Below are 23,252 nucleotides of genomic sequence, written 5' to 3'. Positions count from 1 at the left end.
CATGATCATCACTAAGTGAAACCGAGCTTAGACTTCAGCAATGAACTTGGTGGTTTCACTCCAGTCTCCAGAAGAAACATTCCTCCTCAAACCATCTAGCTGTCCCGTTTTTTACCTTGGAGAGGCAGAGTCAGTAAAGCAGTGAATGTTGCAGCTAAGATTGAAACAGACTGACAGAGCAATGGGGCTCCCACAGCTGCAAAAGCAGTCAAGTCTGAGGTAGAGATGTTTTTGCAAGTCCGGAATGGCAGAGGATTTTGAAATGTAAGTGCACTAACACTGTTATACAAGGACGTAACAGATGCCAATTCACTGAGTAAACTAATAAGCACAGCCTATCCCTGGCTGCCATTACTACTGCCTCATTTAAAGGGCAGTTTTGGCCAGAATGACGTGTGCTCTGAGTCACACAATGGGGAAGAGGTTATGACACTGTTCAGGAATCTAGCTTCCTTTGGCTCCCTGTCAGCACGGCAAGAGGACTGCTACCTGTCATGGCATGATGTTCACGTGTGGCAAGACGGATCCAGTTTAGTTCCCTGCATCCCTCAGGACCCACACTCACCCAGCTAAGCATGTACAGCCAGTTAAAAAACACACCTGCACTCAGCTTCACTATATACTCCGTACGTGCAGCTGACACCATGCATGTAGGTCTTTATGCCTGCATATTTTCTTGCAATGTCTGAAACCAGACTGATAAACACCTCTTCAAACTGATACTCAGCTTCATTCTCTGTTATCCAAACATTTCATCAAAGGCCACTTACCTACAAAGCAGACACATCAACCCATGGCCAGACACGCTACATACCAAAGCCTTTTGAAAACAAGGCACCAGAACTACATTTATCCCTTAATAGTCCAGGGGTGACAGCCATTATTTTACATCTGCAATATTTTGCAAATTCTAAAATACTTAAATATCGTAAGGATTAGTGAAATGCACTTATCCCTGGGGTGCAACAGAGCAGCCATTTCAGCTGAGCAGCACAGAAAAGCCAAGAGAGGGGGCAAGGCAGCTTGGTGGTAGTGCCCCCAGGAGAAGCTCTCCTGCTCCAAGCGTCCCAGTACTGCCACCCCATGCTAGGGAACCTCTCTGGTTCCAGCAAGGGAGGACCGCAGCTCTACTCACCACCCCAACCATCCCCTCTCCCAAAGCGTAGTACCCTCTCATCCACCTGGGTGCATGTATATGGGCTCTAATGGAGGGGAGCACCTGTTGCAGCCTGAGCTCTGCATTTTTCAAGACATGGAGTTTCCCAGGAAGCTGTTCATACACAGATTATCAACCCAGAGGAGATCTCTCTGGTCATTCATCCCTCTGACCTTCTGCAAAACGAAGTTCACAAAACCTACCTCAATGACCTCCCCTTCAAACTGCAGCATAAAACAGAAAAGGGAAAAATAAAATCCCATTAAGATACCCTGTGACGCAGCAGCTGTCTCAGCTTTTTGATCAGTTGCTCTGTGAACAGGGCTTCATTTCTAGCCTAAGCATGTCTGGCTAAAACTACCAGCTGCAAAGCCCCGCTCCTGCACTGCAAGCTGGGCAGAGCAGCTCTCCATCAGCAGCTTCGGTTCCTCACACAGACCATGGCTGTGTCACCACGTTCCTCCTTGAAGAGTCACTGATCAGGCCCAGGCCGACTGGGTGACAAGTGACAAGATGAAGTGACTATGGTGACTGGGGGGCAGGCTGGGACCACTGTCCCAAACAAGAAGGAATGCTTGGATGGCAATCAGCTGAGTCCTACAAGTGCAGGCTAAAGATGTTACATGAGAAACGCTTTGCTCGTGTAGGCCTGGTGGGCGAGAAGACCTTATCCCTAGTTGCCAGTCTGCGCTGGGGTCGCTCCCTTTAGTAAAGGACTCGGGGCATTAAGCTCTCACAAGGGCCCTGACTCTGGGGTGCCCAGTGACAAACCCCGAGGTGCGCCAGCAGCGCAATACCAAGTCTGTTCCTCTCACAAGAAATTGGACTGAGGGATTAGGTTCATCTTCAGGCCACGTTACATGGCAGCAATGGCAACACTAAAGTCTGCAAGCAGCCCTGGAACTGTCTTAGCTGATGCTGGGCTATGTAAATACGGGCCAGGAAAGAGCACGGAGTTTGTTTAAAGACACTTCTGTCTCCCACCTCTGTGAGAAGAAAATAGACCTATTATTTACAGGAAGACAAAAAGCCTTATATTGCTCTGAGAATGAGCAGAATCCCACACAACTTTTCTCACTTGAACAGATTTGGCCATCACATTCTTGAGAGTAATATTAAACAAAAAAAAAAAAAGAGGGAAAAGAAAAAGCAAGTTGTTAATAAAATATGGGCACAACCTGGGATTTTGCTCCCAAAAGCCCATGATAAAAAAAACTCCAACTGAGAGCCGACCCCTACATTATATTCCCCACCACTCTGCCTCTTCTTCCCGTAAATGCACAGGGCTTCTGTCACTTCTTCGGCATGCCTGCTTAAGAGTCTGAGAGGTTTTACTCCAAGCTTTTCCATTACATTCAGCTTAAATGTGCCATTTCTTGAAGTCATTCCCTTGTCTTTTATACTCTAGCAAGCAAAACAAGTGTAAATTAAATGGAAGACACATGAAATCTTTATAAAGCCTTGTGTTGCCCTAGCATGAAGGTTCCTTCTCTTTGGAGTGGAATGAATCTTTACTGTGTGCTGTATTTTTCCCCATCAGAAAATGAAGAAGAATATAAATTTTCCTCATGACTTGAATTTAGCTTCATCAGCAGCCCCCTGCTGATGTAATTCAACCCAACGAGATTTTTCTTTTTCTTATTTTTTCCCCCGGTGAGTTGCTGCCCCTTTTCCCCTCCCCCCAGCAATTCAGGCGTGGAAAACAAGAGAGGAATTAGGCAGACAGAACTTATTATCTAACAAGCTGCAACTTCAGACCAGGCAGGAATAACATTTAAAATATGAAAAGCAAATTTTATCAAGCCTTTTCCTCCCCAGAGACTGCCACAAAAATATTCCTTGTTTGTCGCTGAGAATGAACCATTTTTTCTCTTTCTTTCCTGCTTTCTGTCACATATTTCATTTTGGCTGCCCCTTCTGTCTTTCAGCTAGGGACCTAGGCTGCTAATGCAGAATCACAGATAACTCAACAACAAAATGCCTGTATTATCTTTTTTTTTTTTTTTTCCCCCTTCTAGTCTGCCAGGTAATTGCAACCCTAAAAGCTTCTGCATATTTACCACAGAAACATGTCTCTCCTGGAGGATGGACTGTCATCAGGTAGAATATTTCATTTAATAAGCCTCTTCTGAGGTATAAACTAGGGTTGGGGATTTTTTTCTGGCCTCCTTCAAAGCAAAGGACAAGCAGATAAAAATCAGCTATTGCAGTGCCACACTGCCAAAGTTCCTGTTCCTGTGAAAATTAACTCTTTCCAAGTTCAGAGCTCAGGTGGGCTTTGCCACTGTGATGTTTATGAAGTAGGAAAAGGGTCTGTTACCAAGTCATGGTGTTTTCTTGTCCCCAGCCTCCCCATCTACAAGACGGATATCTTCCCTGTTTACAAACAGAGCAACTACCCTGCTTTTCTGTAACCCATCTGATGAGCTGTGGATGCTGCCAGGATTGATTTTCGTCAAATTGGTCATCAAGAAGGATCACATTTTCTCTTTTCGCCCCTGTTTCACAGAATTACAACAATAAAAACATGGCCTGAACATTTCTAAATTCTGCTGTTATCTAAAGACAAATTCCCTTGTTTTTCTCCCCTATTTTCCCCCATCCCTGAGGTAGCAGTTTTCTTGGTCCTTGGGATATTGAGTGAAGCTGACTGGTACCAAAGAGAGAGTCTGAGGAGAACATCTACAGAGAAAGTTTGTGTCTTGAGTCAAGACAGCGGGAGAGGATGACCTTCCAGGGGTTATGAAAAGAGACTGCTTTGCTGAAACTGTTCAACAGACTCAAGAGGGATATAGCTGGTTCACACATTTTGCTTCAGGCGTGCCTACACAGAGGTCAGAACTCCATCCTAGCACATAACATACCTGTAGTTGAAAGTGCTCTGAGTGGGAATTGACTGTCCACCACAGATCCTCAGTCCAACACCAAATTACTGACAATACTCATTCATCCCTACCAACAGCTTTCCACATGGAGAAAGGTGTTTCCAGCCTGGCCAAGCTGCCTGCTCACCTGGAGCAGAGCCAACAGGAGCCAACCAGAATACTCCCATTGACTCCAGTAAGCTCCACAGCCTGTGTGAAAACTACTCCTTGACAAAGCATCTTCTGCATTCATATAGTTCTCCTGTGGGCCAACCTTATTCTTGTAAAGTCCCCGGTTTAACATATGAATTAAGACTGGGAGACACAGCTGAAATACGGATGGATTATTTAGGTTAAGGACTTTCTGAAACCAAAAACCTACTTGTATTGACTTGGAAAGGAAATGTGGACTCTCCAGATCCATTCTCTCTTCTGGAAATAGTCCCAGAGAGAATGAAGGACTGACAGAGCTGAAAGTCTTTCTAAATTGTAACTGGCAAACTCTGCTTTTACACCATTTTATGACTATCTACAAATTTACAATGGTTTTCAATGCAAGTAAACTCCAAGAGGTTAGGATACCATTCTTCTATCACCAACAAGCCATTCTAAGAGCCATTTCAGTTTAGGATTAAGGGATGACTCTCATTCCTTTACAGGAATGTAGGAAAATTCCCATAGGTAAAATACTTCTCCTAATAATGTTACATAAGCCCAGTCTCTTACCTGTAGTATCTGGACTGAAGGTAGGTAGAACACACAGCTTTAGACACATGGCTAGCTGAACCAAAGTCTATGACCTTGACCCTATATGGCTGTCGAGATGGGTCTACCAGCATGATGTTCTCTGGCTTGAGGTCAGCATGAATCAGTCCCAGGCTCTTCAGCTTCATTAGGGCAGTTGCTACCTGCTGGAGAATTGGTCGAATGTACTTAAGGGGCAAGGGACTGAATTTGTTTTGTTTTAGGAAATCATAGAGGTTCTGTTCCAACATTTCAAAGACCAAGCACGTGTGATTCTTGTGCTGGAAGCACTCGTATGCACGGACAAAGTTGTAGTCATCCGCACTTTCTGTGCTCAGCCGAGCCAGGATGCTCACTTCAATCTGGCCTTGCCGGGCGTAGGAAGGATGGTTCTTTAGGATCTTGATAGCCACAATCTCATTGGTGCCACGTTTCCAGCATTTGACTACCTGTCCAAAGGTTCCACGGCCAAGAAACTCTAACACTTCATACGTGTTGGTCATGGAACAGAGCACCTCATGCTGCACCAGCTGGTAATCCCCTTCACTGTTGGAACCACTGTTTTTGGAAGTGGCCGTGGAGGTGGTAGCGGTGGCTACAGTGGCCCCACTGGCATTGTTCTGAATCATTGGTGGATGCTCTTCGATGATCTGCACGCTGCTTGTGTTCTCGATCTCCTCACTTTTACGCTTAAGTCCACATTTTTGGTAGGTGTCCAGAAGGCTCACAGTGCTGCGACGCATCAGGTTGTGTGGCCCGCCCAGTGTTTGCCCAGACACTGCAACCACACCAGAAGTGCTGTTGGCGGATGTCACCACGATGTGCCCCGTGCTTGCTGGGAAGATGATGGTCTGTTCGTAAGGGATGCTTGGATTGGGGATCTGGAGGGAGGCGTTGACGGCTGCTGCGGCGGCTGCTTGGGAGGACTGCACGTTCTTGCTCTGGCTGTAGACTTTGCTGTGTGTGCCGTACCCAGTCATATCCCAGTTCGAACTTGGCTCCACTTTCAGTTTCTTCACGCTACAGAAGGCACTTGACTGAAGGGTGTGAGGAGAGAAAACTTGCACATGCGAGGCCATACCTGCAATACAACATCAGAGTGAAACCACAGTGTCAAGATACCTTCCCCAGCTTTTTTCACTTGTTTAGTGGCAGGAAAGGAAAACAGGATACAGACTTCAGATACAGCACGCACGCACACAAAAATCAAGTTCTTCCAGAAACATGTTTTCAACACAAATACAATATTATGCTCTAAAATAAATCATTACCTTGATTGAACTATACTAACAACAACCAAGATTCCTGCTCTCTTGCTCTCCGCCTTTTCATTTTTAGTAACAGGAACACAAATATTTTTATCTTCTCTGCCTAAAGAGACTCCTATTCCCATTGTCTCCAGGAACATATCTAGCTCTCAGGAAGAGCTGATGTTAAATACTGCAAAGTATTCTGCCTATGGAGGCCAAATCTCAAATTCCCAGGCTCATCCTACATGAAACAGTTTGGTGGATCTGACTTAAGCCCTCCGTTTATTCCCACAAAACCACTATGTAGCTTCTGGCCTGCAGAGAGCCAGGACAGGACCAGGAGATGATACACCATGACAAAATAGAGGTGTGCGGACAAAGTTGAGGAGCCAGGACAGAAGCAGCAGATGATGTTTCAGGTTGCTTGCCAAGTCTGTGTGTGGGAATCGTGCACAATGCTGGTCTGTGCTCAGGGACATTGGAGATGGGAGTTAGAAAACACGATCCCCACTGTGTACCCTCAGTTCTCCCAGATTTATAAAATTATGTTCATCTACTCTTAGTCACAGTGACAATACCACCACTGGAAAGCAGATCCCCTGGAAATTAACGACACTGTTAATGAAGCAACATACACATTAGCATGTGTAATATATAATTTTACTTTTTAAGAAAAGACAAAAATATTTTACTGCAAGCTTCTTTGTTCTAGAAGAGTTAATGGTCTTCTACATCTTTATTAAAAAAAACCCCACCAAACAAACTAAAAAAGAAACCCACAACCTCACAACCAAAGTGAAAATAAAGTATCATTGAGATAGACTTACTGAAGAATTCTGAGTCATATTCCACTGAAACAGAAAACGCTCCTATTTAGAAAAAAAAAGATGCAGTCCAGAGAGATGAGGACATCTATGTCCTGACCTGCTGCCAGCTTTCCCTGCCCAGGGTAGGGATGGTAGCAGTGGGGCAAAGGTATTGTGAACAGCACAAATCTCCGGGTATTCCTGGGGAAGGAGTCAGTGCGCAGCGGGAGTTAAAGCAGAAAGGCACGGCCTCCCTCACCCTTCTATCTGTCGTCAGTGTTTCTTTTTAATAAACCAGAATGACTAGGGAAGGAAAAGATAATATGCTGAGCTGGCACCGTTGCTGAATTATTAAGCACAAACATAACCTTGACTTGTTTTCAACTTTAAAAAGTTAAAAGTTGAATGAAAGCTTCAGTGACAAAGCCACAACTCCACAGTGCACACGGATGACTTCTTCATGTGGAGACCGGAGAGTATCTAACACTCAGCTCTCTTTCCTAGAAGAAACCCACTCTGCACTGCTCCATGCTGCTCGTTGGAAGATTTTCAGGAGCTCATGTGTACACATACAACACTCACACACATGCATGCATAAACATATACACCCACATAGAAAAATATGAACGTTACTCCACACTTCCAGTGCTGAATAGCATGGTCAAGCAAACACACCTGAACACACCCAGCACCCATCCCCTTAATTCCCAGCAGCCCAGGAACTGCTCCGGAGAGGGACGCTGTGGTGAGCCAATAACCACCATACATAGCTACCACAGAAGTAACCAGCAAAGCAATCACTCCAGTTTGCTTCAACACCCCCACCTTCATCCCTACTGCAGTGATTACTTTGTGAAGACAGGGCAGATGCAGAAGAAAACCCCTATCAGGACACGCGGGAAACCCTCACCCCTGCTCGAGCACACAACACAAAACCCCACTAACTCCACTGTAGCAACAAAGCCTTGCAAATTGCAGCACGCCCTCCTTTGCAGACATGACCCCTGGCTTTAATGTGATTCCTGATGCCGTTTGCTGCAATTCGTATAAACTCCCCCGACAACCTCCTTGGCAGCAATTTCAAAGGTCCCTACAAGTGGGTCCTTGGAGCCCCCCAACTCCCTGCCCCTCTTAAGTGCTTTCTCTCCTCTCTCCTTTCCACGGGGCGATGATGTAGCATGTGGCACATGGCAAGCCCGGAGGACCGCAGCAATATTACTCAACTTGTCACCCCAGACACAAAAATCATATGTGAGTGAGCCAAAACTGTGTTTGTTTTTCCACTGATTAAGAAGAGTCACGGTGTTCCTTCTAGCACAGTACCGACCTGCCTGGAGAGTGAGGTTGGTTTGATGTATGTTTTCCCCCTGGACGCGAATAATAAAGGAGATGTAATTGGTAACATATTGTGGACCTAGCAGAGGTGTAATTTATAGCTTTATAGTTTTCACTCCATGGTGTGCCTGAGCAATATCTCTTCATACAAAATAAAAAGGGAAAAAAACGATTGACGCAGAACAAGAAGAGAGGTTCTTCTCACACGCTCCTCTGAAGATTACACCAGAAGACCTAGGCACCCCAAACTAAAGTCAGGGATGTGAAGCACAGCAGCTGCAACTTTCCCAGTGCTGCTGTAAAAATCAGGATAATTGCCACCATTAAGAGTCAGACTTTCAACTGGTGCAAACTGGCAGGGCTCCAGTTGGTATCAGCTGATGCTAAAAACAAGGTCAGCAGTCACTCAACGTTGTCAACGTCAGATGGCCGCCTGTGCCCCTTGGTGAAATGAGTTGTTGTTAGGGACTGGTTTCCACATCAACAACCAGTCTCTTGCTGTCCCTGCGACACTGCTGGCAGCCTCAGCAGGGGGATAGGAACAGGGGACAAACACTGAACCACCTTGATACCCCCAAAATGGAGCGGGTGGAGGAAGCAGGGCTGTCTTGTGGCTAAAGGGAGGATTTTGGACTCTTCTGCTGCCACTCCACCCTCCTAAGAGGTTATATCTCATTGCAGAAGAAATTTTTTTTTACCCCCTAAAAAAAGAAATAAGCAATTGTCTTCCTTCCATCCAAAATTATTTTCTCACATTTGAAGTTTTAGGGGCACACGTTGCAAGGAGAATAACTCGGCCAGCTTTCAGCATAGTCCGATACCAAGAAATTACAAGCTGATTGACAGCTTGGTGATGGGAAAAGAAGGCTTCTGCAGCAAAGTCATTTTTATCACAAATTTGCCTGTGCAGCTAATGTGAGAAAAACACAACCCAAAATTTCCTAAGGACACTATCAAATTGTGCTGGTGGCATTTTCCTTTGTTTTAAAAGGGTCTTTACTCCCTGGCAACAGCAGACACAGCAATAAATGTGAATAAAAGTTGGATGGTTTGTTACAGGGTTCAAATTCCTCATTACAGCCTGTAATATGATTTACAACTTCAGCCTTTTGATTACGTAGGCCAATAAAGGCTCACCACAATGTCCATGAAGAAACAAGCCAGCAGTAATGGGGTGATCCATGCCAGCCAAGCCCTGTGACAGCGATGCCCCCTGAGCATCCCTCAGAGCTGGTCGCTGAGGAAGAAGCATCCTCACTCCCCAAGTCTTGCACAGGCGGAGGGGTCATAAGCCACAGAGGGAGGGAAACAGGCAGTTTCACTCGGGAAAAGCCCTCTTGAACTCAGGTCTGACAAGAAACATCCTGTGCAAGGCTGAGCCTTTCTTGCTGCCTCCCTTTGACTCAGGAAGATCCTAGCAGACACCTTGCCATGTTTCGCACGGGATGGCCTCAGGCTGGCCCTTGGTTCCTCTCTTTTTCCCTGACAGTAGCAGAGGGGGTGAGGATGCTCAGGATGAGGAGCCATGCCCACTCAGTGCTCCTGCTTGCCCGAAGCCTGGCTCAGCAGCCCCACCTGTACTAGCAAAACCTTTGTCTGGACTAAGGCAAGTGGTGACACAGACTGAACCGTCCTGGGCTCAGGCTTGGTGCCTGCCTTGGCAGGCAGGGGTGCAGAGCAGTCTCCTGCAGCCCCAGTTAGCCAGTCAGGCTGCAGCCAGGACACCGCAACAGCCAAATACAAGCCCTGAAGAGTGCAGGTCTAATTTTTATATCACCCCTGTGCATGGCGAGTCTCTGGGCTGGGAGCAGAATCAAGGTTAGGCACCACGCATTAAATAAAATTGATAGTTCCTTCCTTTAATAATGAGTTTTAGTGTAGCCATTTAAAGCTCTCACACAATTGACAGTAACTGGATTTAATGGGGCCTCCCCTGCCCTTGATACGACTCACGCGACTCCCCATAGCATCCGCAGGAGCTGAAGTATGCAGTGTGCAGCCAGGGGACAATGTTAAAACAGCCTGAATGACTTTTATTAAAAGACTTGACTTTTTTTTTTCCTGAGAACTCCTCCCACGTCAGCTTTCACTTAATAATAATTTAGCAGGTGCTATTTACAATTCAGACGGCACTCTTCTGCGTGCATACACAAATCACGCAGCTGATTCACTTCTACTTCCAACAGGTTTCAGGAAAGCAAACGAGGTGAAGCTCCCTATCCACCCACCTCACCTCAAAGGGCAAAAAATACACTTTGGGGACTAAAGAAGTTTGAAAGTCACTGATGTTTTCTTCTGCTTTACTCATAGCACTTACTGCTGATTTATACAGGTGGCCTTTGCGGTGGCAAGAGACCGAGCCCCTGCCCTGTATTAAGTAGGCAGTAAGACCTTTTGCAGTACCTGCCGAGCTGCCAGCGCGCCGTAACCAGAGGCTGCTTGCTGACTGCCGCCAGAACGACAATGCCTGCTTGAAAAATACCATCGAAAGCACACGGCATGTGTTCAGCATATAAATGATGCTCATAAGACACTCCTGAAATAAATATCTTCCACTTCTCCCCAGAGAGGCACAAGCATGCTAACTCATATGCACACCCGGGTTAAGAAGGCAATGAAAAGGGGATCTGGCAGGTATGGCTAACGTATTGCACCTTAAAAAAATAGCCCTGTCTCAAGCACAGCTCTCTTCTTCACGGTGGCCTCTGTGTAACCCCTTTTGAGGCACTGTCCCCACTACCACTGCCCTCTTGGACCCTCCTTGAAATTTATGTTCCTGGAGGCTACACAAATTCCTTCCAAACATGCCTCCGAATGTTTGGAAACAACCTCCACTCAAAGTGGAGTTCAGACCCCAACAGCCTCAGCTCCTTCCTATTCCTGGTGAGCAGAAGATGTCAAGGGAGCCTTGAATCCAGGTGAAAATCTTCCTGCCTTCCTGCTCTGCTTTTCCTGTCCTGCTAGTAAAACTGTCTCGTCCTAATTAGTAGTTTCCTAAATGCTTATGTAGCGCGCGGTGGTTTTCAAAGATACGACAGAGCCCATTCCCCGCATTGCTCCAGACCTGGCTTCACACGGCTGCAAGGTGCCACGTTTGAACCATGTCCCACAGCCTGACAAAAAACCAATACTTTCCCATGCATAGAGTAGCTGTAAATAAAACCAGTCAAAGCCACGCATCCTTCTACCCCTGCCCCCTGCCGCCCTCCCCACCCCCCTGCCAAAAAGCACACCTCCCACTGCAGCGCGATGGTCAGGGAGCTCTGATCCCAATCACCTTCACACCCAGTATTCCCCTGCCACGCCAGCTGCCCTGCTACACAGCCCACTCCTGCACTTACAGCATCAGCAATGCCACTCTGCTTACTATTTCATTCTCCGCACTACGATTTTCCTTTATAGACAGGATAAAAGTTAGCAACCAGGACCACAGTTGCTCTTGGGCATGGGGGTGGTGTAGGCAGCTGCTCCCTATCATGGCCTGAGCAGGTTATTTTGGCATTCGGCTCAGGATACTGCTATCTCCCTGCCAAAACATCTTTATTCCTTTCTTTACTCCCCCTTTTAACTCCTTAAATCCAGGGCAACTTGCCTGCTGGGTACTGAAAGCGTTCACAGCTGACTAGGGCAAAGAGGACACAGTTAGGAAAACATTGGGGAGACCCTCCTCTGGGTCAGCCCTGTCCATCCTATCTGCTGCTCTGAGCCTCTCGCTCCATCACACCCGCAGCGGACACAGGAGGTGCTGGGAGAGGTGGTAAGGGCTGGCTGGGGCTGCTGGCCAGCACTGCCTGGGGAGCAGTCGGCAAGGCCGTGCTCAGTGCCTATGTACCAACGCAGGCTGAAGGCTGGTCAGATGGTGCACACCTGTGTTCCCCTCCAGGACATCTCTGGTGGTAGGGCTGGCGGGAGACGGGTGCTCTCCGGTGCACAGACCCCACAGGGGCAGCATCCTTTTTCCCAAGGCTACGGCATGAAGACTGCAAGACGGGCAGGGCTATCCATGCTGTGTCTGTACAGTCTGGGAGGCACCCTTGCCACCCCAGATGAGAGCTAGCATGAGTAGCTTGGGGGGCATGTCCCACACCCCCCTGGCCAGACCCCACACTGGCACCTGGAAACATCTAGGCTGCTCCAGCCCCATCCCCCTACAGTTGCCACATCTGGCAGGTCCCTAGACAATGTCATGTGAGCTGGATTTGGACTGTGGGGAACTGCTTACATAAGCATGCTATACATGTGAAACACCAAACTCTTAGGAATTAGTGAATACAAGGCATCACCAGACACAGCTCGCCCTTTGAACCGTCTGTGCTGTCTTTCATTTTGTCTCTGTAGACCTAAGTCAAGCCCCTGCAATATCAAGCCTTTCCTTCAGTGCTCAGTGACCACAATTTCACATCTCACCACTACAAAACTACTCTTCCATATCCACAAGCCACAAAGCCCTACTATTAGATATCTTCTGTAATCCAGAAACATCGCAATTCTTATTCATCCTTTTGATGTGGGTTCGGGTGCCCACGAGCCTGAGTAACAACCTGTGGGCTTCTCTGACATATTCCTTGTTTTAGCCATGTGAAGCAAAATCTCAAGGACAAATATATACACTTACATTTATATCCTTGATTACACCTTAGTGAAGGAACCCTTCTGGGTCACCTCCATCTCCCACTTTAATGAACTGCAGCAACGACAAGAGATATTACAGATTTTCTCAGTAAATCAAGTGACCAGTTTATGTTTCACATTAGAGTTAATTAATGATGCAACACCAGAGAATGCAGGTTAAAGTATTCCTCATCAGAGGCTCGGCTGCCTCACTACTTCCCTGCAGACGCTGCAGCCACTGGACCAGACACCAATTTACCGACCTTGGTGTAAGAAGGTCCAGCAGTCAAGTCCATGCTCCCCTGAACTGGAAGGTAACCTCTAGATACCTTCCTAGAGGAAAACCCAGCACAGCTGGAATCATGCAAATCAACTTCTCTGCAGGACACCTCAACGTCACTGAGTGGAAAAGAAAGGAAGGCAGCAAGCAAATACATTTAATAGGCTACAGCCTTCACAAAACAGAGTAAGACTGCAGTAAGTAAACCCCTTCAGCATACCTGTCAAAGCTGGCAGGAAGATTGTCACCTCTACAGAAATCATGAAATGACACAGCAAACGCTTTACCAAAACAGCAAAATGATCTCCAGACATAACGTAAGAAACCTAGGAGTCCACTGTGCCCATGGCAGGTCTTGGCGGCTTGAGAAGGCACATGGACAGCCCTGCCACATGTATCTTGCTGAGCAACAGTCCTCCGAACCCAGGGAGTGAAGCCTCCAGTTCCTGTGATGACTTCTGGAGTCCCAAGAGCAAAATGAGGCGACGAACAATACAGACAGAGGTGGCAGCAGCACGTGAAAGCCTTCAATGTTTGCATGTGAGTGCAAAGAACTTATCCACAATCTCAGTGTAAAGATGTTTTAGGAAAGTGTGTGTCAGTGAAGTCAGGAATAAGTTTTACAACCAAACACACAGTACCCCCAACAGCCTTGGAGGAGAAAAAAGTCTGTTCTAACGTCAGAGATGGGATGAGAAAAAAAGAACAAGACAAAGCCAGACAGGCGGGATTGACGGAAGCCTTGTTTTGAAGCATTATCTTTGGAGGACACTGGAGGATGCCTAACAAAATGCTTTGCTGAAGAAATCCCTCTTTCAGTTTTCTCAGAGAGTGGTCTAGCAGAGCTGAGGCATGTGCTGGGTGCCTGATTGTGGCTGTGCTGCAAGCTGATGAGGGACCCATGAGTAGCACCACATCTGCTTAAAGAGCAAGAGACCATGGCAATACCCACAGCACCACTCAAAACGAGGCATGACACACTCAGGCTTGTACAATTCCATGCTTAAATGAGCTCCTGAAGTGCTGGGAGTGGCCAAAGGAGACAGGGGAAGCAAGCTGTCAAGGAACGTTTTGTGACTTCTCCCTCCTGAAGCCAAAATGAAGCCAGATGAGCTTAAAAGCAGTTACTCGGATCAAGGTGCCAGGTAGGACTGTTTAGCAACAGCATATGCGTTCTGGCCACATGTTCCTCCCTCCCATCATATGTCATTCATGGAGGCAAAGGGGAAGAAATTTTAACCACGGCATTTCTACAGCACCCAAAGTTCCCTTTGGAGAGCTATACAAGATAGCCTGAGCAGTAAATATGGAACTGGCCAGGGCTTGCCTTGTAGTCAAGTCTAGCATGCCTGTGGGTCTGTATGTTTAACCTCCAAACAAATGCGTAATGCCAGAGCCTCTGGGTTCCCACCAGCTCCATCTCTGATTGCTATTTGCTGACAGAGTCGCATTCTGAAAGCAGAACTGAGAAAAAGAAGGACCTCGGCATGGCTCTGCTCTCCAGGCAGTGTGGGTCAAGTCACTCAGCTGGGTCACTTCTGTTTCCATCTTCCAAACAGGGGCTGACAACAGCATACCCATCTTACAGGGAAAACAGAGGACTTCCTCAATTCCTGACCCCAAATCCTACAGCCTTCACTGGCCACCCCACCTGGCCTTCTGTGATCTTAGTTCCCACGAAAGGGTGCCAGGGCCTCTGGAAAAGAGACCAAAATGAATCAGTGTTTCTCTGTGCTGCCCTGGCTGTGCCCCCCTCACCCACGCAGCACTGGCGCGCTCGTGGCTTCCCACAACTGCCTAGTGGAAAGGATATTCTGGCTTTTTCCACCAGGTCCACCTCCCCACCTGTAAATATTAGCTTTGTAATGTCAATTACTCTAACTGGCCCGCAAGTGTGGCGAAACCACAGGGTATGGCTGGCACCTCGCATACCTCAGTCATTAGAAGGAACCCTACTTGTGAAGGCAGGACATGGGTAAAGCTCACTGGAGTCTCAGGCTGAGCCTCTCACTCCCACAGGATTTTTTCCTAAGTGTTTCATTTGCAAAGAGGCCATTGCATGACATTCAGCCCTTGCTTTGTTTACGAAATCTGAAACTCAGATCAAGCACTAGCTGGGCTGAAAAGGTCAGTTTGCCTGTTCGCAAAGTGCCTCCCTTCATTTTATTTCCACCAGGACACAGACCTGTTGGAGAGAAACAAGCCTCTGGTGAGGTCTGGATGAAATATACAGGATTTGGTCTGCAAAGAAAGACAAAAATGCAAGGAGAAAGGTGGAGAAGCTGGGCACGGGACTCTGCCAAAGTAGAAAATTGAGGTAGACTGATATGATGACCTCCGAACTCTGCCAAAGCCAGTGTTAACTATATCTCCTTCCTCCTGTAGCAACATCTCCCTTTCAAATAAGAATGAAATCCAAAGACAGGATTTACAGCTCTCTCATACATCGAGGGCTATGGGGTATTTTAGGAAATTAAGAGCAAAGAGAGTGCAGATTAATCACCTGACCTGCACTTTAAGTAGTTAAATTCTGTAAATAACCTGCCCTGACACAGGCACACAAATACACACCCGCAACCACACAAGGACAAGGACAAGCCTTTCAGTTCCTCAAGGAAACACATATCTTGAGCATGAATTTTTCACCCTCTCTTCCTCATCGCTCAGGGCCAAGAAAACATCTCCAAAATGATAGCCAAACAGTCAGAAACCCTTTTTGCTCTTCCCTGCAGTGTTTGATTTGCATTCCAAAGTAAGACTACAAACCCAGAAATGTATGACATGAAACAGGCCGGGGCCACGAGCGCAGCTCAGGACCAGAACGGGCACAGCAGGACTCGACCATCCAGCCCAAACCAAAGACCGCTGGGGAGACACAGGGTTGAGGGTTTGGATGCGGACTCATTTCTCCTCAAAAATCCTCATTCAGTCATCTCTTTAATTCACAGGCTGCACCTGAGAAGAGTAACCTTGTAGAAAAGTTCCACTTAACTGTCTCGCTCGATCTCTTCTCCTTTGAGTAGAGAGTAGCTCACGGGAGGCCACGGTGAGAGGGAGCTGCAACAGCCTCCCTGAGAGCATGTGTTGTCAACTGGCGTAACCGTGGGAACCCTGGTGACCTCGATGCCTTGAAAATTCCAAAGATCCATTTTCACAGAACCATAAAATCCTTAGGGTTAGAAGGGATCCTTTAAAGGCCAGCTAGCCCAACCCCCCTGCAAGAAGCAGGGACATCTTCGGCTAGATCAGGTTGCTCAGAGCCTCATCCAGCCTGGCCTTGAACGTTTCCAGGGATGGGGCACCCACCACCTCTCTGGGCAACCTGTTCCAGTGTTCCACCACCCTCAGTGTAAAAATTTTTTTTCCTAATATCTAATCTAAATCTACCTCCCTCTATTTTAAAATCATTATCCCTCGTCCTATCACAACAGGGCCTGCTGAATTTAAAGTATTATTGTATTCAAATTTGTACTGACCCCTGTTACACGAAACACATGGTCTGACAGACACAAACACTTGCTCAGCCAGAGGATGACCCATGAAGGCAATGAATCCCTTCTCCAAATGAGGAACGCTGCCCCAGGTGATCCCACAGAAGTACCTCCAAACGCCTCCCTGCCCCACTGTGGCTGGCTGCTGGGGCTGGGGGCAGGTGGTACATGTCTGATCTCCCACTGTCTTCACAGCAACTTTCTTTTTAAGCAAGGTCTAATAGGACAGAAGCCAGTTCAGCATGCAGAGAAGTAGCCTGTTTGGCCAAGGAAGGACTGCCTAAATGATGCAGGAAGCTCTTGCTAACACAGAAAGAAAACCTGATTTAGGCATGGGGATTAACTCCACGAAGGACTTCAGAGCCTTAAAGAGTAAACATTCAGGAGCTCAGGAAAGGATATCTACTTGAGGAAGAAGGATATAAGGCCCTTGAGTGTGATGAAGAAGCTCAGGGATACCAGTAACTGCCTACTCCCCCTCAAAGCTCTAAAAGAAAAGAACTCAGAGCAAGGGAAGTCATTAAGAGAAAGAAAATAATAAAAACCTCCACCTGTATCAGCAGAACTTCCTGGCTACCATCAGCCTCTCCCCCAGCTTTCTCTTTTGTGCAGGATATGATTATTTATTGACATATTTATTTACTCAGCTCTACAGTGCTTAATGACGTGGCTGCTGAGCTTCTTATACTGGCAAGACGAGAGCACGACAGAAGAGGAGCAAAGCTGAACCTGGAGATCCAGTACGATACATGCCAAATGCCTTCTGCAGTGCAGCCTGAGGCGTGCTACCACTGTGACAGGCCAGAAAGGCAGACCAAGCTTCAAAAACTCTAGGCTCTAGGCAGAGATAGCCCTAGAGCCAGATTGGGCGTACACGCTCCTCTTCAGCCAAGAAAGACCAAGCAGGTGATAGCTTTGGTGGGGTGTACAGTGAAAGACAACCCTTGGGGTAACTTTGCTCCAAATCATTTGATGCTTTCGAGACCCTGAACACCACCCTGCAGAGACATGGGCATCCAAGCACACCTCACGCCGTGTACAACTCCGCTTACTCTTTGCTGCCAGTAACTGCTGTGCAGCACTCACAGTTACGGAAAAATGGCTGAAGCCAAACCTACAGAACCAAAAATCCACGTTAGAAAGGATGGCTGGCTACAGACAACAGACTAGCTAAAGGGGCTATCAGGCCTCCTTCTCATTCATGACACTACATTTGTGAACTGACACGTTGCTATGCATGCACCCCACCTCTTCCATAAGCATCTTTTTGGCACTATTACAGCTGTTTTGCAGCAATGTCATTTCAACCCAGAAATTCAACTCTTTCCTTTTCCTACAGCAAGGAAATGAGAGGATTCAGCCTAGATGCAATGGAACGGTGAGTTCAGAAGCATCAACGCGATGTCGATATCGCAGCCAAGCTGTCCACAGTCACACCGACGGGTTTCGACTAATGATGAAAAGGAAGTCTGGCCAAAGTGAGTCACGGGGAAAGAAGAGTTTCTAGGAAATTAAGTCTGTATGATTTTCTCATAAGAAGCAAATATACCACTGTTTCCACAGGATCCAGAAAAAACAAATTAGTAACATCTTGTGGTCAATCACAAGATCTTTCAGTAGGTCTAGGAGAACTTTGGGCATCTTAGGTTTGTCTAACATAAGAACGACTGGGGAAAAAAATGGCCTGAGCAGGCCTATGGTTATTGATAGATTGTGAGAATCCTAGTAAATGATGATAAGGGGGACCTGCCAAAAAACCAAAACCAGTTAGGGGAATTTAGTACCAAAAGTCCTGTGAACTTTCATTAGACCTTAAGCACTCAAAACTCACAGAGAGCTTTCTGGTATTCACTTGGATCAAGAATAAGAAGAGACTGGAAACTAGATTCAGCAGATGTACAGTAACTGGGGAAAGAATTTCAGTGGTAACGGGCAAGTTTACACCCTATATAAATACCCAATTCAGTTTTCAGTACTCCTTTGTGGACATACTCCTTGAGCTTGGTCATTTTTTGTACCTAAAAATAGCCATGCTTCCCTCTTTAGTCCTTCCTGGGCTCATGGGAGACTGAAATGAGTCACCAGAGGACCAGTTGAGTCATCCAGCCAAAGCTTGGAAAGCAATGCAAAATTGGTCGTCACAACCACGACTAAAATGTGGATGACAGCAGCCCTCCTAGCAACCAACTATGCATTAGGCAGCAGGGGCTGGAGACAACTGCCACTACAAGCCATTATTTTAAGCCAGACAGAAGAAGGCCTTAAATGAAACTAGGACAATGCAAAACAAGTGCTGACTGCTGGTTCTGCATCTGACACAAAGCTCATCTCCATTCAGTCTCCCCATCCCAGTCACTTTGAGAAAAAGGGAGTTCCTTATGTCAGAAATAGTCATCTCCATCTTCCAGATTATGGACAATTTCTAGATGATTTTCCAGCTTCTACAAACCAAAGTTCTAATTCATTCAATTTCTTTAGAGTATCATCAAATCTTAACAAAATCTGTTTCGATAATGAATCTCCCTCAGGACTAAATAACTATGATATTCTAAGAACAGAAGTTCATATTTCATTTTTGCATCTATTATCTTCAGAACAAAAGGAAGTGGGACAATTGCTTTCGGGCACAGAAAATGTATTTACCTAGCAGGTTTTTTATGGTGATTACAAAAGTTTAGTGAGTGAATTCAGGACAGTGGTGGACTGTTAAACATGTCCTGAGGAGCTGGGTACGCTGTGAGAAGTTTCAGTGCAAGCTCCCTTGCCCCATACATCACTTGGACAGTGCACCACAACCTTGCATTTGGGCACCAAACAAATGATGCTCACCCTGACCAGCTGGCCAGCCCTCCTCAACCTGCTGTCGATCGGCATACCCTATCAGGCACATCTCTGACACACCTCAACGGGCTAAAAGTGCCAAGTGGGACCTCAGTCCTGCAAACACTAGTCACAGGCGTGAAGTTTAAAAGACTTATTTATATCAGCACCTACAAAATCAGCATCCCACAACACAGAGCTCACCTTGATCTCTGTCCCCCTTTACAGAAATCTGGTAAAAAAAGAAAAACAGATGTAACTGAGTGACAAAACCACTGACGGCCACAGAAAGCCCTAATATTAACTATTAGAGAAATATTCACAAAGGAGACAAGTAAAAGGGAGAAGATGTAACTCCAGACCAAAATGAACAGTCAGTAGATCTCCAGAGTAAACACTTGTTTTCCCTGTGCTGTCATGGAAGAGCAACACTGACTTGCAAGGGCTGGGGCACATTGCATAGCTGCTCAGAGAAACCTATCTCTGCACAGCTCGCCATTGCCTCAGAACCTCATGCCGTAAGCTACCACCAAGCCAAGTGTGGGGGACACCAAAGCAGGGGGCAGTTATGGGGACAGCATGTGTGGCAGGTCAAGGGGGGCAGGTCCCTCAGCAGCTCACCCAGAAAATCTGCTGGCTTGAGGCTCCAGACTGCACTCCTCTCACCTGCCCAAAGCGGCAGCTAATGGCACCGAGGGACAGCACGTGAGATGGCACTGAACAGGTTTTCATGAAACTGCTCTAAATTTCCCAACTAATGATGTCATTCTTGTTTTGTCTTGGTCTTTCCCTCCAGCTCATCCTTGGGTTTCAGCAAGGCCGTGATGCATCTCCCTTGTTGTGCCTCTGCTCCCAGCCCTCCGCACCTTCTTTCCTTTGTCTTTTACCACTCCCCTCCAGGAAAAAAAAAAAAAAAAAAAAGAGCTGAGAGGTTCAGATGGGCATCAGTGAATGAAGGACTCAACAAGCCAGTGTAACATTCGAGCCTTAGAGAAGATGGATGCCAAACAGAAGCAGTTGTAACTGCACATCTAGGCTTTTAAAGGCTCAGTGGTAAAGACTCCAAGCTGCTCAAATGAAACGGCAACTTACTCCGTGCTCTACAGGGGCAGACAATAAATACGAAACTGGATCCTGGCAGCACCAGGAAGTCCCAAAATTTATCCTCCTGCTTTATGCTTTGCCTGCCCCAAGGAACGCACTATTCCTGGAGGAGTTTTAAAAAACAAAGCCCAAGAAAGCATTCTCACGTCTTCTCCACTTCCCAAAGCACCGTAAGCAGCTTGCTTGAGTGGCCCTCCCACACATGGCACGGTCCTGGCACTTGCTAACAACCCAGCCCTGGCACCAGGGGCTGCCCTGGTACCAACCGTGAGCAGTGCAGCAACCGCAGTGTGCAGCTCAGCACACACGCGCACTCCAATGAACCTGTCAGACCGTGCGAGACACCAATCGTATGGACTGCCACAACAGCAACACAGCGTGTGCAGCCCTGCTAAACAAACAAACAAACAAACGAAATTCCTAAGACATCCCAAAACATAGATGGGATGCCAGTACAGTTATGCTACAGGGCTTGCCTGAAAAATATATACCCTTCTGATGTGTGACACTTCAGAAATGCTTCGGCATGGCTGTAGCAGGGAGCCAGGGGAAAGCAGGAGTAACACTCAGCCTCTTCTCACTGGGAACCTGGACACTGACCAAGCAGACGCCTGGGTTGCCTGGGATGCTGGAGGTGTGAGGAAACACTCGTAGCAAAGGCTACTCATCAGTCACCGAGGGCTGTGGCTGCAGAGGCTGCTTGGCATCTTTTGGAAAGCACATCTCCGAATGCACTTAGCTAGCTGGAGGTCCTGCCTGTCTCACACTGGCAAGGAAGTTCTGCTGGAGAAGCAGCAATGCCTATTCCTGCTCAAGGTCCTCCTGGAGTCCTTGATGCAGCCATGAGACTGAAGCTTGGAAAAAAATGCTCCAAGTGCACCTGAGGAGTTTCCATGCTGCCCTTACTTACCCTTTGGGGCAGCCTTCAGAGTGGACGACTACTCCACTCATACTTGCAGACCACCAGGAAATATCATTTCAGCAATGAATCTGTCAGTAATAACTAGACTTTGGATGCATATCTATTTTTCATTTGTATCACTGTGAAACAGTCAATGGGGACACCAACCATTTTACCATTCTGTTTCCCCCCCTGCTCTTTAATCATCTCACTGTGTCACCTCTTAAGCCGTAGTCCTTCAAACATTCGCAGACACGCCTCACCTTCTAAGCAGCAACTGCAAGCCTGTGACCCAAGAGATGAATCAGGCAGACAAAAGCAAAGGGGAAATGCATAAGGCCAGTTTGTTTGTTTTTCCGGGAGGATTCAGGCCAGAGACTTCAGCTTTTCCAGGTCAAGACAGCATCTGTATCGGAAAATATTCTATAGTTTCTTTATTTAACTGTTCCCCTAGGGCAGCTGGCTAGACCCTCGCGCTACAGGCACATGGGCCTGTATCTGAGCTGAAGGACATGAATCATCATAACTGACTTCAGCAGGACAGCTCACACATTGAAAGCCCACCACATGTGTAAGCATTAGCAGGATCAGGTTATTAGTCATCTTCCCTTGTTTTCTGCAAGGGGGTTTGTGTATTAAAAAAAAAGAAAAAAACCCCCACAAAACTTGTGGATACAGTTCAAATATCCAAGTTATACCTGAATCTAAATTAAAGCCCTCTCTCCCACTCTCCCTTTTATAAAAGTAAGCAATTTTCTAAGAGTTAAGTATTTGGTCTGCTGTCAACTCATTCCAAAAGAAATACTGCAGAAGGCAGAGTCTCCAGCACCCATGCCCACCCCAGAAGCTGCACACTCTCCAAAGACCTACGTGGGCATTCTGAAAGCTTTCTTTGGATTTTTCTTGAGGATTTCTTCGTTTGTCCCTTCATGACTAGCAATGCATAGTCAAACATGCTCTCTGCTCTCTGTAGTTTGTCTGCTGCTGCTGCTGCGCATTCTCCACCTGGAGTGAAAGTTTCTCTTTGTGACACCATGTTGTCACTGCAGCCAACGGTGATGTCACAGACCAAGTATTGTGACTTCAGCTGGAAAAGGAGCAGCAGGAGAATGCTGCTGTTTTCAGATGAACTCTGAAAACAAAGATACTATTTTGGTGTAAACAGCCTTCACAGAAAAGAGGGAAAAAATTTTAAAAAGAAGTATATATAAATACATAAATAGAGTTTTCTCAAAGAAGTATAAATAAATATATGATAAATAGACTTTTCTCTACGCAGAGCTCTCAAAGTCCCAACTAGGTACTGAAAGGTTTGTCATTCTGTTTCCATTCTGTTAAGAAACGGGGTCTTTATTAGCTTTTGAAAGAAACATTTTCTATCCTTTTTTAAATTTTGGTTTTAATACCTTCATGTTTCATCATTGTCCCAGAATAAGCAAACACCATTACTGTGTAAAGAAATAGGTCCCAGGAAATAATGTACGATGTGTTTCCAAACACTTCATAAATCCACAGGCAGCTTGCAAATACTGCCTGCATTCCTGTGTGAGGGTGTTTGATTTTCATATAAGTCATGTATTAATGCAATTTGAAAAAAAAACCTTAACCCTATTCAATCACATCCCCTTCCACCTCTACACTGAAACCCAGAGATTATAATTACACCCAGGAGCAGAAATAAATTAAAACAAGTGCTGATGCTGCCTTGTATTTTTTTTTTTTTAAGAAAGGTGATCCCGTCTACCCTGCCTTATGTGCTCTGTCTAACTAAGAATGGGGCTGGCTGGCAGGCAAAGGGGCAAAGAGTAGGTTTTCGTGAGCTCGGAAAAAATGAGGTCACTTGCAGAGGTCAGAAAAGGAGTAACACATCCCATGTCCTAACACGTACCA

General features: G+C 46.5%; 1 protein-coding gene across 6 annotated transcripts in view; it reads right to left on the bottom strand.

Annotated features, from left to right (window-relative positions):
- The window catches only part of HIPK2 (homeodomain interacting protein kinase 2), a 130,762-nt gene that overhangs the window by 81,381 nt on the left and 26,129 nt on the right, over positions 1-23,252 (bottom strand). For all 6 annotated transcript variants that reach the window (XM_086754606.1, XM_086754577.1, XM_086754611.1 and 3 more), the window contains exon 2: positions 4,747-5,845. In XM_086754606.1, the coding sequence (XP_086610732.1) occupies positions 4,747-5,845 (1,099 nt within the window). The remainder of the gene's footprint in view (positions 1-4,746; positions 5,846-23,252) is intronic.

This window comes from Chlamydotis macqueenii, chromosome 1 (genome assembly GCF_036417535.1).
Source record: "Chlamydotis macqueenii isolate bChlMac1 chromosome 1, bChlMac1.mat, whole genome shotgun sequence".
In the NCBI taxonomy this organism is placed as follows: Eukaryota; Metazoa; Chordata; class Aves; order Otidiformes; family Otididae; genus Chlamydotis; species Chlamydotis macqueenii.
Note: the sequence above shows the minus strand (reverse complement) of the source record. Positions and strands in the feature narration are given on the sequence as shown.